Source organism: Lolium perenne, chromosome 2 (assembly GCF_019359855.2).
Source record: "Lolium perenne isolate Kyuss_39 chromosome 2, Kyuss_2.0, whole genome shotgun sequence".
In the NCBI taxonomy this organism is placed as follows: domain Eukaryota; kingdom Viridiplantae; phylum Streptophyta; class Magnoliopsida; order Poales; family Poaceae; genus Lolium; species Lolium perenne.
The window spans coordinates 4,746,401-4,761,458 of record NC_067245.2 but is presented as its reverse complement, the minus strand read 5'-3'; the positions used below and the strand labels follow the sequence as shown (position 1 = coordinate 4,761,458).

At 47.6% G+C, this 15,058-nt stretch overlaps 1 protein-coding gene across 1 annotated transcript; it reads left to right on the top strand.

Annotated features, from left to right (window-relative positions):
* Window positions 1-7,550: 7,550 nt before the first annotated feature.
* On the top strand, window positions 7,551-12,098 carry LOC139835111 (uncharacterized). Its single transcript, XM_071825089.1, has 4 exons — window positions 7,551-8,068; window positions 8,169-8,626; window positions 10,027-10,814; window positions 11,085-12,098. The coding sequence occupies exons 1-4, from the start codon at window positions 7,551-7,553 to the stop codon at window positions 12,096-12,098; spliced, it is 2,778 nt and encodes a 925-aa protein (XP_071681190.1).
* Window positions 12,099-15,058: the final 2,960 nt, after the last annotated feature.

Genomic DNA, 15,058 nt, shown 5'->3' with positions numbered 1-15,058 from the left:
TTTTGGGCTGCAGCCTCCATTGCATGTTACTTGATAAACATGTCACCTTGCATTCCGCTTTATAAGAAAAATCTCATTGAGGTATGGTCTGGTTCAACTGCTGATTATTCACAGGTGAGAGTTTTTGGTTGCACTGCTTATGCTCGTGTTAATAATGAAAATTTAGAGCCTAGAGCTGTTAAGTGTGTGTTCCTTGGTTATAGTTCAGGAGTTAAGTCATATAGGTTATGGAATCCTGAAACTAAGAAAGTTTTGCATAACAAGATTGTTGTCTTTCATGAGGTGGTCATGTTTCATAAGATTTCAACTATAGGTGTTTATGATGCTATAAATTTTTCTGATGTTTCTGATGATGAGAAACAGATGATTAGCGTGCATGTGGAGCACGTGGAGAAAAAATAAAATGATGTTGCTGAGAATGAGAACACTTTTGTTCAGCACTCACCACATGTTTTGCAGCACACAAATAGTTCCATTCCTACTGATAGGCCGAGCGTAACAAAGGTCCACGTCCTCATTTAATTGAAGAGTGTAATCGTGTTCATTATGCTTTGAGTTGTGCTAAACAACTCGAGCATGATACTAAACCTGCTACATACACTGAACCTGTTGCATCCGTTGACCACGAAAAGCGGATTTCTGCTATGCAAGAAGAGATGCAATCGCTTGAGAAGAATGGCACGTGGGATGTTGTGCGCTTGCCTAAGCAGAAGAAGGTTGTTCGTTGTAAGTGGATTTTCAAGAGAAAAGAATGTGTGAATTCAAATGAGCCTTCGAGGTATAAGGAAAAAGGTTAGGTGCAAAATGTTCAACCAGATTCCAGGTATTGATTACAATGATTTTTTTCTCTTCGGTCATGAAGTGTAGTTTCATTCGTGCATTCTTTGGTATTCTGGCTATGCATGATCTTGATCTTGAGTAGCTAGATGTAAAGACTGCTTTTCTGTTTGGTGATCTTGAGGAGGAGATATACATGGACCAACCTAAAGGTTTTATTGTGTCTAGCAAGGAGAGTCTTGTTTACAAGTTGAAGAGGTCCCTTTATGATCTGGAACAGTCTCCAAGACAGTGGTATAAAAAGTTTGATTCATTTATACTTGCACATGAATTAAAGAGATCTCACTATATATGATAGTTGTATTTATATTTAGTTTATTAATGGATCACCAATATACTTGCTGTTATATGTTGATGATATGTTGATTGCTGCCAAGAGCAAGAAAGAGAATACTACTTTAAAGTCACAATTAAGTAGTGAGTTTGAGATGAAAAATCTTGGTGCTGCTAAGAAAATACTACGTATGTAAATTATAACAAACATAAAATCTAGTGTGTTATTTCTTAGCCAACAAAATTATATTTAGAAAGTTCTTCATCGTTTTAATATGCATGTGGAAAGGTATGTTAGTACTCCTATTGCTCCACACTTCAAATTTTCAGCTTTGCAATGTCCTAGTACTGATGAAGATATTGAGTACATGTCACGAGTTCCATATTGTAATGATATTGGTTCCTTGATGTATGCCATGGTTTGTTCTACTTTGATTTATCATATGATATGCGTTTGGTTAGTCGATACATGGCTAATCCTGGTAAAGAACATTGAAAAGCCGATCAGTGGATTTTCAGGTACCTTCGTGGCACATCGAAAGCTTGCTTGAAGTTTGGCAAGACCGGTGAGGAACTCGCTGACTATATGGATTCAGATTTTGCTGCCGACTTGGATAAGAGGAGGTCCCTCATAGGTTATGTGTTTACTGTTGGTGGATATATTGTGAGTTGGAAGGCAACGGTACAAGCTATTGCTGCCGAATCTACAACCGAAGCAAAATATACGGATATTGCTAAAGCTTGCAAAGAATATTTTTGGTTGAAAGGTTTATTTGCTGAGCTTTGTGGAGATGATTCTTGCATTAACTTATTCTGTGACAATCAAAGTGACATATATCTTACTAAGGATCAAATGTTACATTAGAGGACAAAGCACATTGATATCAAGTACCATTATGTTCGTGACATTGTTGTACAAGGTAAACTGAAGGTATGGAAGGTTAGTACTCATGATAATCCTACTGATATGATGACAAAGCCAGTTCATGTTTCCAAGTTTGAGCTTTGCTCAAGCTTGGTTAGTACAACTGTTTATCCGAAGTGGTTCTTGACGCCAACAATTGTTTTCTTTGTTGTTCAGGATCGAGATTGTTGAAGTTCATGCTACAAGATGGAATTTGTCTCAAGGTGGAGTTTGTTTTATTGTGATCCAAACTCATTCTAAAGGGGATGATAACTTCTGACGAGCGGAGCGAGACCTGTCACCGGTAGGCTTGGGCCGATATATATCTCCTATAAGCCGCTGACTAGGGTTGATCAGATTATAAGATAACCCACGGCATTTGTAAACACTTCTCCGATATAGTGAAGTTTTGCTAGCTGTGGCCCGTGATTTTTACATTTTTTTTGTTGGAGAGGGTTTTCCACATTAATTAAAATATTGTGCTCCTTACACGTGTTCTTGTTTCGTTCTTCGTTATTTGCTTATCACTTTTATAACACATATTTAATTGTCACTTGTCACCCCTGGTAACTCGGACAAGGAGTAGCATATATTTCCTTGTCACCCTTGTAACTCGGACAAGGAGCAGCATATATCTGCTTGTTGCAAATAACTCGAACAAGGAGCAGCATATATATACCAGTGCTTCATCCTTTGTGGCGAGAAGGGCTACCTGTTAGAGCTATATTTGTATATTGTATTTCCCCACTTGTTAGGGGTTTTCCGCATATGTCCACCTGTACATGTACTACATATTGTGGCCTTTGGCCCCTGAGGAATACAAGCTGTCTATTCCTATCATGGTATCAGAGCCCACGTTAGGGTTCCTGTGACCGCCGTCAGCTCGCCCCGGTCTTCTTCGCCGGTTCCCGATCTGGCCGCGGTCGTCGTCTCTTTTTTCTGATCGATTCAACTCAATCTCTTCTATCCCCAAAATCACCACCCACCCAGCCCCGAATCCCCACACCCGACCGATTCCGCCCCGTCCAGCCGCCGGACCCGCCCCGCCGCTGCCGGCCTCGCCCCGCCGCCGGACCGATTCCGCCCCGCCCGTCGCCGGACCCGCCCCGCCCGCCGCCGCCGGCTTCGCCCCGCCGCCGCCGGACCAATTCCCGCTGCCGGTCATGCCGGCCTCCTGCTGCTCCGCCGGTCTCGCCGCCGGCCACCCCGCCGACCTCTGCCGTCCCGCCGGCCTCGCCTCCCCGTCGGCCCCGTAGTGCCGATCGAGATCGATCTCTCCTCAGCGGTGGTTCAGTCCACGCTGCCTCCGGCCTCAGCTCTATTTTCGGCCCAGGTCGGCCCGTTCTGGCTTAGCTCTGCCGGTTGTCTGTAAAAAAAAAAAATTGAAAGAGATGTCTTCTGCATCGGGCTACGTCGCGATTCCTCGCTGTCCGGTGATTTTTGATGGCGCGAATTATCCTGATTTCGCTGCCTTCATGCGCGTCCACATGCGCGGTCTTCGCCTTTGGGGTGTGCTTTCCGGTGAGGTCTCCTGTCCACCGCGCCCCGTTGCGCCTACGGCGCCTACTGCTCCGACGCCTGTTGTCCTTGCTCCTGATGCCACTCAGGCGGTCAAGGATGCTGCTCAGAGTGCTGATGCTACTGCTCAGGAGGAGTATGTCCGGAAGGTCCAGGAGCATTCTCATCGTCATTGCGACCTACCGGCTGGATCTGACTGACTACACTCAGTGGATAGATGAGGATGCTCGTGGTGCTGCTGTTCTCACTTCTAGTGTTCTGCCCCAGTATGCTGCTGAGTTCATGGCTCTTCCCACTGCTGCTGCTCAGTGGGCTTATCTTCGCCAGCGCTATCAGCCGTCTGGAGATGCACTTTATCTGTCTGTGGTTCGTCAGGAGCATGCTCTTCAGCAGGGTGATTCCACTATTGATGCTTTCTACACTCAGAGTGCTGCTATCTGGCGTCAGCTTGACTCTCTTCGTACACCTGTGTGTGCCACCTGTCCCTGCTTTGCTCATGCGCGCTGATCTGGAGTTTCAGCGCGTCTTTGAGTTTTTATCGCGGCTCCGCCCGGAGTTTGAGCCGCGTCGTGCCCAGCTGGTGGCACGTGGTCGTGTTCCGCTCTCTGAGGTACTGGCTGAGCTTCGTGCTGAGGAGACTCGTCTTCGTGGTGCCGGGTCCGCTTGAGGTTCCCTCTGTTCTTGCTGCTCGTGGTCCTCCCTGTTTCGTGCGCTCTCTAGCACCGCCATCTCTCTTGCCTCTACGACCCAGGGTCACAGCCAGCCTCAGCAGCCTCGTGGTCCTCGTCCTCCTTGTGCTCACTGTGGCAAGCCTGGACATGATGTTTCTGGCTGCTGGACGAGGCATCCTCACCTCCGTCAGCAGTATCTTGCTCGTCGACAGGGTGGTTCATCTGGCTCTTCTGCTGTTGCTTCAGGCTCTTCTGCTGCTGCGCTGTCTGATCAGGATATTCTCCGTGGTCTTCGTGGTCTGCTTGCTGCTACAGGCTCTTCCTCGTCGGGTACTGCTGGTTCTGTGTCTAGCTCTTCGGGCACAGCGCGACCACCACCTTCTACACAGTCAGGTACGTCATCCCCGTGGTATCTGGATTCTGGAGCTTCTTTTCATATGACTTCTGAGTCTTCTATCCTTTCTGCTCTTCGCTCTTTTTTTTCTCCTGTCCGTGTTATCACGGCTGATGGTACCTCTCTTCCTGTTTCTAGTCGAGGCACTCTTTCTACTTCCTCCTTTACTGTTCCTGATGTTTCTCATGTTCCCAGTCTTAAGATGAATCTTTTCTCTGCTAGTCAGCTTACTGATTCTGGTTGTCGTGTCATCCTTGATGCTGATTCTTGTGCTGTTCAGGACCGTCGTACCTAGGCTTTGGTTGGAGCTGGCCCTCACAGCATTGAGTCTCCGGGACTATGGGAGTTAGACTGGCTTCGCGTTCCCTCCACTGCCACTTCCTCTGCCAGGTCTCCTGCGGTTGCTGCTTCTGTCACTGGCTCTTTTCAGCAGTGGCATCATCGGCTGGGTCATCTTTGTGGCTCCCGTTTATCGTCATTAGTTCGTCGTGGCCTTCTGGGGTCTGTCTCAGGAGATGTGTCTTTACATTCGTGTCAGGGTTGTAGGTTAGGTAAACAGATTCAGCTTCCCTATCCTACTAGTGCGTCTGTATCTCAGCGACCTTTTGATTTAGTTCATTCGGATGTTTGGGGTCCGGCTCCCTTTCCTTCGAAAGGGGGTCATCGATACTATATTTTGTTTATTGATGATTTTTCACGATACACCTGGTTGTTCTTTATGCACTCTCGCAGTGAGGTGCTTTCTATTTATCAGCGTTTTGCAGCCATGGTTCGTACTCAGTATTCCACGCCTATTCGTGTGTTTCGTGCTGACTCCGCAGGCGAGTATATCTCCCAGCACCTGCGTGGTGTTCTTGCTGAAGCGTGGTACCCTTGCGCAGTTCTCGTGTCCCGGCGCTCATGCTCAGAATGGTGTCGCCGAGCGTAAGCATCGTCATCTTCTTGAGTCTTCTCGTGCTATGATGATTGCTTCCTCTCTTCCGCCGCATTTTTGGGCTGAGGCTATCGCTACATCGACTTACCTCATTAACATTCAGCCTTCTGCTGCTCTGAAGGGTGGTGTTCCTCTTGAGCGTCTCTCTGGTACTTGCCCAGACTACTCGCATCTTCGTTCCTTTGGTTGTGTTTGCTATGTCCTTCTTCCTCCTCGCGAACGCACCAAACTCACCGCTCAGTCTGTTGAGTGTGTTTTTCTCGGCTATAGTGATGAGCATAAGGGCTATCGCTGTTGGGATCCCGTTGGTCGTCAGATGCGCATCTCTCGTGATGTCACGTTTGATGAGACGCGTCCTTTCTATCCTCGTCCCACCTCCGGTACTTACCCGGTGGATGATCTCTCTTTTCTTATTTTTCCTGACACACCTCTCGCTGTTTCTTCTCATCCTACTCCTCATCCTGATGCGCCTCCTGTGCCTTCGGCACCGTTTTCTCCTCCGTCTAGTTCCCCTAGTTCTCCTCGTTCTCCTGCTTCGGACCTTTCTTCCGCTGATCCTTCTTCCTCCTCCTCTGATGAGTTGTCTTCTGGTGATGAGCACCGCTCTTCACGGCCTGTTCGTCTGCGTCGTGCTCCCAACCGTTACTCCCCTAGTCAGTATGGTCTCTCTGTTCTCTCTGAGTCGACTTCTTATCGGGATGCCGTGTGCCATCCTGAATGGCAGCTTGCCATGGCCGAGGAGATCGCTGCGCTTGAGCGCACTGGCACATGGGATCTTGTTTCTCCTCCTTCCGGTGTTCGTCCCATCACATGTAAGTGGGTCTATAAAATTAAGACCCGCTCTGATGGATCTATTCAGCGCTATAAAGCGCGTCTTGTGGCTCGTGGTTTTCAGCAGGAGCAAGGCCGTGACTATGATGAGACTTTTGCTCCTGTGGCTCATATGACCACTGTGCGTACTCTTCTTGCTGTTGCTTATGTTCGACGCTGGTCTGTGTCCCAGCTTGATGTTCAGAAAGCCTTTCTTAATGGCGAGTTGAGTGAGGAGGTTTATATGCAGCCTCCTTCTGGATATTCTGTTCCCGACGGGATGGTTTGTCGTCTTCGACGCTCCCTTTATGGCCTCAAACAGGCCCCTCGTGCCTGGTTTGAGCGCTTTGCCTCTGTTGTGATTGCTGCTGGTTTCTCTCCTAGTCTTCATGATCCAGCGCTCTTTGTTCATACTTCTACTCGTGGTCGCACTCTTCTCCTTCTATATGTTGATGATATGATCATTACTGGTGATGATCCTGAGTATATTGCCTTTGTCAAGGCCCGTCTCCGTGATCATTTTCTTATGACTGATCTCGGTCCTCTTCGCTATTTTCTTGGGATTGAGATTTCCTCCACTTCTGATGGCTTTTCCATTTCTCAGGAAAAGTATATTCAGGATCTTTTTGCTCGTGCTGCTCTTGTGGATGAGCGCACTGTTGAGACTCCTATGGAGCTTAATGTTAAGCTTCGCTCTTCTGATGGTGATCCTCTTTCTGATCCCACTCGTTATCGACATCTTGTTGGGAGTCTTGTTTATCTTGCTGTCACTCGACCTGATATCTCTTTGTTAGATACTGTATTCCGTATACCGTACAATATGTGTACTGGATACATCTCATGTACTATGTCTACCTATATATAAACACGAAACGCGTACGAGTCCAAGTACGGTTCCCACAATAGTTTTGACATGGTATCAGAGCCACCTCTTCCGTGACCTAGCTGCTCTACGATCGCGCCGCCGCCGCCGCTGGTAACAGTCGCCACCGCTGCCACAAAACAAGCCGCCGCCGCCGCACATCTCTGTGCCGCCGCCGCCTACAAACTCTACACCAACGATCCAAAACACAAGCCAAAACAATTGCCGCCGCCGCTTCTTAGCCGCCGCCGCCTACAAAACCCTACAAGCCAAAACAAATCTACGTCTACGACAACGCCGCCGCCGTACGTGTTCGTGCCGCCGCCGCTTCAAGACCCTTCAGGATCATGGCCTCATCGTCATCCTTCTCCGCGACTGCCCTCGCCGCTGCACTTGGCGCTCCTCCAACCCAGCTGCTCACGCGGGAAAACGCCTTGGTATGGAAGGCATTGGTTGTTCCTGCACTCCGTGGTGCCCTTGTGCTTGAGCTCGTCGAAGGCATTGACAAGGCCCCTGAAAAACTGCTCGAGGTTGAAGATAGCAATGGAAAATCATCCACCGTCCTAAACCCCGCCTACACCACCTGGATTGCTCGTGATCAACAAGTTCTCCGCTGGCTCGTGAACGCTCTTTCCCCAGATGTTCTTGCTCATGTCATTGGCCTCGAATCCTCTGCTGAAGTTTGGGCGGCCATTAACTCTCATGTTTCTGTCTCGTCCAAGTCTCGTGTGCAACACCTGCGGGCAGCGCTCATTGAGACCAAGAAAGGGGACATGTCGGCTGACAAATACTTCGCCAAGATGAAGACACTTGCTCAAGAGCTTGCTGCTGCCGGCAAACCACTTGATGATGATGAACTTGTGTGGTATGTTCTGAAAAATCTTGGTGAAAAGTACAAATATCTGGTCACAGCAGTCCGTGCCAACCCAAACACATCCCTGTCCGACTTATTCAATCAAGTACAGTCCTTTGATCGCATGGACAAAACTGATGAAGACACTAGTTTCACCTCCTCTGCTCATCTTGCTCGCCGCGGTGGTGGAGCTCCTTCACGTGGCCAGGATCGAGATGATCGCTGGCGTGATGACCGTCCACGTCGTGATGATGGGCGTGGGCGCGGTGGTGGTGGTGGCCACCGTGGTGGTTACCAAGGACGTGATGGAGGAGGATACCAGGATCGACGTCGTGACAATGATCGTCGTCGTGATGCAGATAGGCGTGATGATGGTGGGCGCCGTCGTGATCGACAGCCCACCCGCTATGTTGACACCACATGTCAAATCTGTGATATTCATGGTCATCCGGCTAAAGATTGTTGGTGGCGCTATGGTGATGATCGTCGTGATGGTGATGATCGTCGTGACAGTGGAGATCGTGGACACAAGGATGCCAATTTTGCCTCTCATGGGGTTGACACAAATTGGTATTATGATACTGGCGCTACTGATCACATCACTGGTGAGCTGAACAAGCTCTCCACTCATGAGAACTACAATGGCCGTGACCAAGTCCGCACTGCTGAAGGAACAGGTATGCATATTAGTCACACTGGTTATTCAACTTTACGCACCCCTCATGCTTCTTTTGATCTTAATGCCATACTTCATGTTCCTAGTGCCTCAAAAAGCCTGCTCTCTGTTCATAAGTTCACACTTGATAATCATGTCTTTATTGAGTTTCATCCATTCTTTTTTGTCATTAAGGATCAGGCAACACGAAGGGTCCTGTTTAGAGGTCCCTGCTATGGAGGCCTATACCCCTTGATGCCCATCTCTGCCGCGTCCTCCAAGTCTGCATACATCACAATAAAGCCGTCGTCTTCTACATGGCATCGCCGCTTAGGACATCGATCTTCATTCGTGGTTCAACAAGTGCTTAGGAAAAATAAAATAGCTTACACACCAGAGAGTACTCCGTATGTTTGTGATTCTTGTCAAATGGCCAAGAGCCATCAGTTGCCATATCCTACATCCAGTAGTAGATCTACTGTTCCTCTAGAACAAATTTTCTCTGATGTATGGGGTCCTGCACCTCTCTCTGCTGGAAAACATTCATACTATGTAAGCTTTATTGATGATTTTAGCAAGTTCACATGGATTTATTTACTTAAAAGCCGAGCTGATGTTTATCAAGTGTTTCTCAATTTCCAACAATATGTTGAGCGCAAGTTTGATAGGAAAATTGTTACTATGCAAACTGATTGGGGGGGTGAGTATGAAAAACTCAATGCTTTCTTTCAAAAAGTTGGTATCACTCATCATGTATCTTGTCCCCATGCTCACCAACAGAATGGCTCGGCTGAAAGAAAACACCGCCACATAGTTGATGTTGGGCTAGCCCTCCTAGCTAATGCATCTATGCCTCTTAAATATTGGGATGAAGCATTCCTTACTGCCACTTTTCTCATAAATCTATTGCCTAGCAAAGTCATCAATCTTGAAACTCCAGCTGAACGTCTCCTTCACACCAAACCAAACTATGATGCTCTTCGTGTTTTTGGTTGTGCCTGTTGGCCTAACCTTCGCCCTTATAACACTCGCAAGCTTGCGTTTCGCTCCATTCGATGTGTTTTTCTTGGTTATAGTCCTCTTCATAAGGGAGTCAAGTGTCTTGACATGTCTACAGGACGTGTGTACATTTCTCGTGATGTGGTGTTTGATGAAAATGTGTTTCCTTTTGCGTCTCTACGGCCTAATGCCGGTCCCCTTCTTCGCAAAGAAATTCTCCTTTTACCATCCTCTACACCTATTTCTCATGAGGGGGCCTCTAATGTTGATAACCGTGTGCCTATTGTGCCTGTTACTAATGTGCTCCAAGTTGCAGATCATGCTATTGGAAATTTCAGGGACAATGATGATGAACTTCCTGCTGAGAATGAATTTGAAGATACTTCAGAAGATGACGAAAATGATGCGGAATCTGATGCTGATTCTGCTGCCACCTCCGATCCCGAGGCTGATCTGCCTGGTGCAGATTCTCCCGCCCTCGGGTCGCGTGATGCTGCTCCGACTGCGTCCGCTGCACACACGCCGTCGTCCAGTCGCAGTGCGCCATCTAGCTGCTCCTCGCCCACCCTGCATGTGGAGCATGCTCACCACACGCCTTCGCCCAGCCCTGCAGCGACACCGGGCAGCACCGAGTCTGATGCCTCCCTGCCGCTGTCGGCTGTCCCTGACGTGTCCTCCGGATCGTCTGTGGGCAGCGCTGGTGGGGGAGCTTCTGTGGCCTCCTCGCCGCCTTCTTCACCAGATGCTACACCTCCACGGTCGCCTCGCACTCGATTACAGAAAGGTATACGACAGCCCAAGCGGTACACTGATGGTACAGTAAGATATGGTATGTTTTCTTCTACAGGAGAGCCATCCAACCTTTCTGAGGCGCTTGATGACTCACACTGGCGCAAAGCAATGGAGGAAGAATATAATGCATTAATGGAAAATAAAACATGGCATCTGGTTCCTCCAAGCAAAAGTAAAAACCTGATTGATTGCAAGTGGGTGTATAGAATCAAAAGAAGAGCTGATGGATCTATTGACAGGTACAAGGCAAGATTAGTTGCTAAAGGCTTCAAACAAAGATATGGTATTGATTATGAGGATACTTTTAGTCCAGTTGTTAAAATAGCCACTATCAGAATTGTTCTTTCTATTGCTGTGTCTCGAGGTTGGAATCTCAGGCAGCTAGATGTCAAGAACGCGTTTCTTCATGGTGTTCTGGAAGAGGAAGTATATATGAGACAACCTCCTGGATTTGAAGCTACACATGCACCACATTATGTCTGCAGGCTTGACAAAGCTTTATATGGTCTGAAACAGGCTCCAAGAGCATGGTATTCCAGATTGAGTTCTAAGCTGTGTGCACTTGGTTTTACACCTTCCAAGGCTGATACGTCATTATTTCTGTTCAACAAGTCAGGCATTGTTATATTTGTTCTTGTCTATGTTGATGACATCATAGTAACAAGCTCTTCTAACTATCTTTGTTCTGCTCTTCTACGAGACTTAAATAAGAGCTTTGCTATCAAGGATCTTGGTGATCTACACTTCTTCCTTGGAATTGAGGTAAAAAAGGTAAATGATAAGTTGCTTTTGACACAAGAGAAATATGCTACTGATTTGCTTAAGAAAGTTAGAATGGAGGATTGCAAATCTGCCCCTACACCCTTGTCTACATCTGATCAGCTGTCTCTCACAAGTGGTACACCTCTTGGTCCTGATGACTGCACTCAGTTTAGAAGTATTGTTGGAGCACTTCAGTATTTGACTCTGACACGTCCTGATTTGGCATTCTCTGTTAATAAAGTTTGTCAGTATCTTCATGCTCCAACTACAGAACACTGGACAGCTGCTAAACGTATTCTTAGATATGTCAAGGATACAGTGAAGCTTGGTATCACGTTCACACCTTCATCATCTACTTTTCTGAGTGCCTTCTCTGATGCAGATTGGGCAGGAGACATTGATGATAGGAGGTCTACAGGAGGATTTGCTGTGTTTATTGGACCCAATTTGGTTTCTTGGACTGCCAGAAAACAGGCTACAGTATCTCGTTCTAGTACTGAAGCTGAATATAAAGCATTAGCTAATGCTACTGCTGAGATAATTTGGGTGGAGGCTCTTCTTACTGAACTTGGAGTCAAGTTGAAGCAAAAACCCAGCATATGGTGTGATAATCTGGGTGCAAACTATCTTTCTGTTAATCCTGTGTTTCATGCCAGGACAAAGCATATTGAGATTGATTTTCACTTTGTCAGAGAACGAGTTGCCAGAAATCAGCTAGCAATTCGGTTTGTTACAAGCAATGATCAAGTTGCAGATGGTTTTACAAAGCCACTTCCAGTTAAGAAACTTGCTAAGTTCAAGCGTAATCTCAACCTGTCAACAGGTTTAGATTAAGGGAGGATGTTAGATACTGTATTCCGTATACCGTACAATATGTGTACTGGATACATCTCATGTACTATGTCTACCTATATATAAACACGAAACCCGTACGAGTCCAAGTACGGTTCCCACAATAGTTTTGACACTCTTATCCTGTTCATATTCTGAGTCAGTTTGTCTCAGCTCCTACTTCTGTTCATTACAGTCATCTTCTTCGTGTCCTTCGTTATCTTCGTGGCACGATGACTCGTCGCCTATTCTTTCCCAGCTCCAGTTCTCTCCAGCTCCAGTGCTACTCTGATGCTACGTGGGCGAGTGATCCTACGGATCGTCGTTCCCTTTCTGCTTACTGTGTATTTCTTGGTGGTTCGCTTGTTGCTTGGAAGACGAAGAAATAGGTAGCGGTTTCTCGTTCGAGTGTTGAGGCTGAGCTGCGGGCTATGGCTTCGGTGACTGCTGAGGTGACCTGGTTACGATGGTTGCTTGCAGATTTTGGGGTCTCTGTTACGACACCCACTCCACTTTTGTCAAACAGTACAGGTGCTATCAGTATTGCACGTGATCCGGTCAAGCATGAGCTGACCAAGCATATTGGTGTTGATGCTTTCTATACACGTGCTCAGGTACAGGATCAGGTTGTTGCGCTTCATTATGTGCCTTCAGACTTGCAGGTGGCAGACTTCTTCACAAAGGCACAGACTCGCGCACAACATGATTTCTTTCTCTCCAAACTCAGTGTTGTGGATCCACCATGAGTTTGAGGGGGGGGGGGGGTGTTAGAGCTATATTTGTATATTGTATTTCCCCACTTGTTAGGGGGTTTTCCTGCATATTTCCACCTGTACATGTACTACATATTGTGGCCTTTGGTCCCTGAGGAATACAAGCTGTCTATTCCTATCACTACCCACATAAACCGTGAGAAATCATCGACAACCAGGAGAAAGTACCTCTTCCCTCCCGGCTTCTCGGGCCTGATGGGCCCACAGAGGTCACCGTGAACAAGCTGTAGCTGCCGTGTAGCTCTACATTTTGATTCATCTGGAAACGGCAAATGGCGTTGCTTCGCCAACATGCAACCATCACATATTTGGTCCACTTGCTCTAACATGGGCATCCCCTTTACCATGCTCTTAGCTACTAGTGAGCGAAGTGAACGGAAGTTGACATGCCCATCAGCCCATATATACCTCATGTGCATAACCAGGAGGACTCCTTCGTGTGTGCCATCAATGATCAAGCACACAAGTTCAGTGTGACAAATGTCCAGCACAGTCATCACTGCATCCTCTGCCGAGTATTTGCAACCGATTTCATCCAGTTGGCCTAAACTGATGATATTACTCTTAAGCCTTGGAATGAAATAAACATCCGACCACGTGATAAGCGTGGTAAGCAACCAAAAATTTAAAAAAAAACAATTTAGGTTTGTTTAATCTACGATCAAAAAAGAAATAAACATCCGACAATATTAGGTGCTCTCCAATGTGGCTTTGTATTGCTCGGTGGTAGGGGTCAGCCAGTTGAGAGTGTGGGCCTCCATCGCGAATCTCTGTGCCAGCTGAACGGCAGCGACTGAGTGCGGGCGTCATAAGGCCACGGCCTGGCACTTACCGCTTTGCCATAGCACGGAGCCACGCCCACATATCTCTACATTGGATCCATCCATCTCTGAAGCGGGCTGTGCTCCGGTGTCCCCCCCCTGTCGAACGACGTTCACGTGGTAAACGTGCGTTTGGTTCGTGACCAGAAAATATGGATGATCCCATCCCAAAAACCGAATATTTCTGAAAAAGGCTGGACCATATGATCCGTGAATTTCATGACTAATCTCACTAGCCGCCTGAGAATCCATGGCCGTCGACGCGACTCCGACACCTGCCACCGTCGTATGTGTGGCTCCCCAGCTCAGCGGCGGCCACCATGTCACGGCGAGCGGTGGGCTTGCTTTTCCGCGTGGCTCTCCAGCTCGACATCGGCGGCCTCCAGGGCGCGGTAAGCGGCGGGCTTGATTTTCAACGTGGCTCACTAACTCGACGGCGGCGTCCTCCATGGCGTGGCGAGCAACGAGCTTGCTACGTCTGCGCCACACCCAGTCGAAGAAACGGCCTCGCTAAGTATGTGCGGGTAGTGACCTTGCTAGGCACGGGTAGGCGGCTGCCCGCTAGGTCCGGCCTCCACCACAAAGGGAAAAAGACCCGTTAATTACATATTATTAACCGGTGTGTTAATGGTATATTTATATTTTTCTGTTAATCGTTAATTAAACATATTTTATTCCATCTCAACCCGTACATGTTTGTCCATGAACCAAACACACGTGTTAAGTCAACCCACGAAGAGGTATCAGCAGATCCTAGCCGTCTAAATAGAACAAAGTTTAGAGGGGGGGACACCGGAGCAATAGCCCTGAAGCCAACTCTGCCCTTTATGGCTCGATCAAGCTCAGCGAGTTTCTCTAAGATGCCAGTCATATGTAAGTACCATGACGTCTCTTGGTCACCTGTAAGCTTTGGCCCCATTTTCTCTTCATTGAGAAAAACTTATCCTTCTGGCACTGCATCTGTGACAACACTAAATCACAAGTTTCTATCAAAAAGGGCTGGATCTTCCTCTTCCTGCTCTGCAAGATTTACCTTCTCTTGCTCTGGCTCTGGGCAATCGGACTGAAAATGACCATTTTCATTACAGTTATAGCATCTGACATTGGCAATATCGAATTTACCTTTCTTCTTTGGGATTTTGCTAGTTCTCAGCTTCTTTTGTTTGCCCGTTTTCATGCCAATTTTGCCACGGTCGCCGCTCTTCTTCGCACCTGAACCGCCCGAGCCACTCGTACCATCATGGCTCTTCTTCCCTTCATGAGCTGTTCCGGTGCAATCGTTACCAGCATCAGCTCCGCCACTGCTGCGACACCGCTCGCGCTGGTTTTCCTCATGTGAAGCCAGTCTCTCAACAGCCTCACATGGTGG

Coding starts and splice junctions, on each gene's coding strand:
- LOC139835111 (XM_071825089.1), top strand. CDS start 7,551: ATGGCCTCATCGTCATCCTTCTCCGCGACTGCCCTCGCCGCTGCACTT. Junction 8,069..8,168: donor GATGATGATGAACTTGTGTG/GTATGTTCTGAA, acceptor AATCAAGTACAG/TCCTTTGATCGCATGGACAA. Junction 10,815..11,084: donor ATGAGGATACTTTTAGTCCA/GTTGTTAAAATA, acceptor ACACCTTCCAAG/GCTGATACGTCATTATTTCT.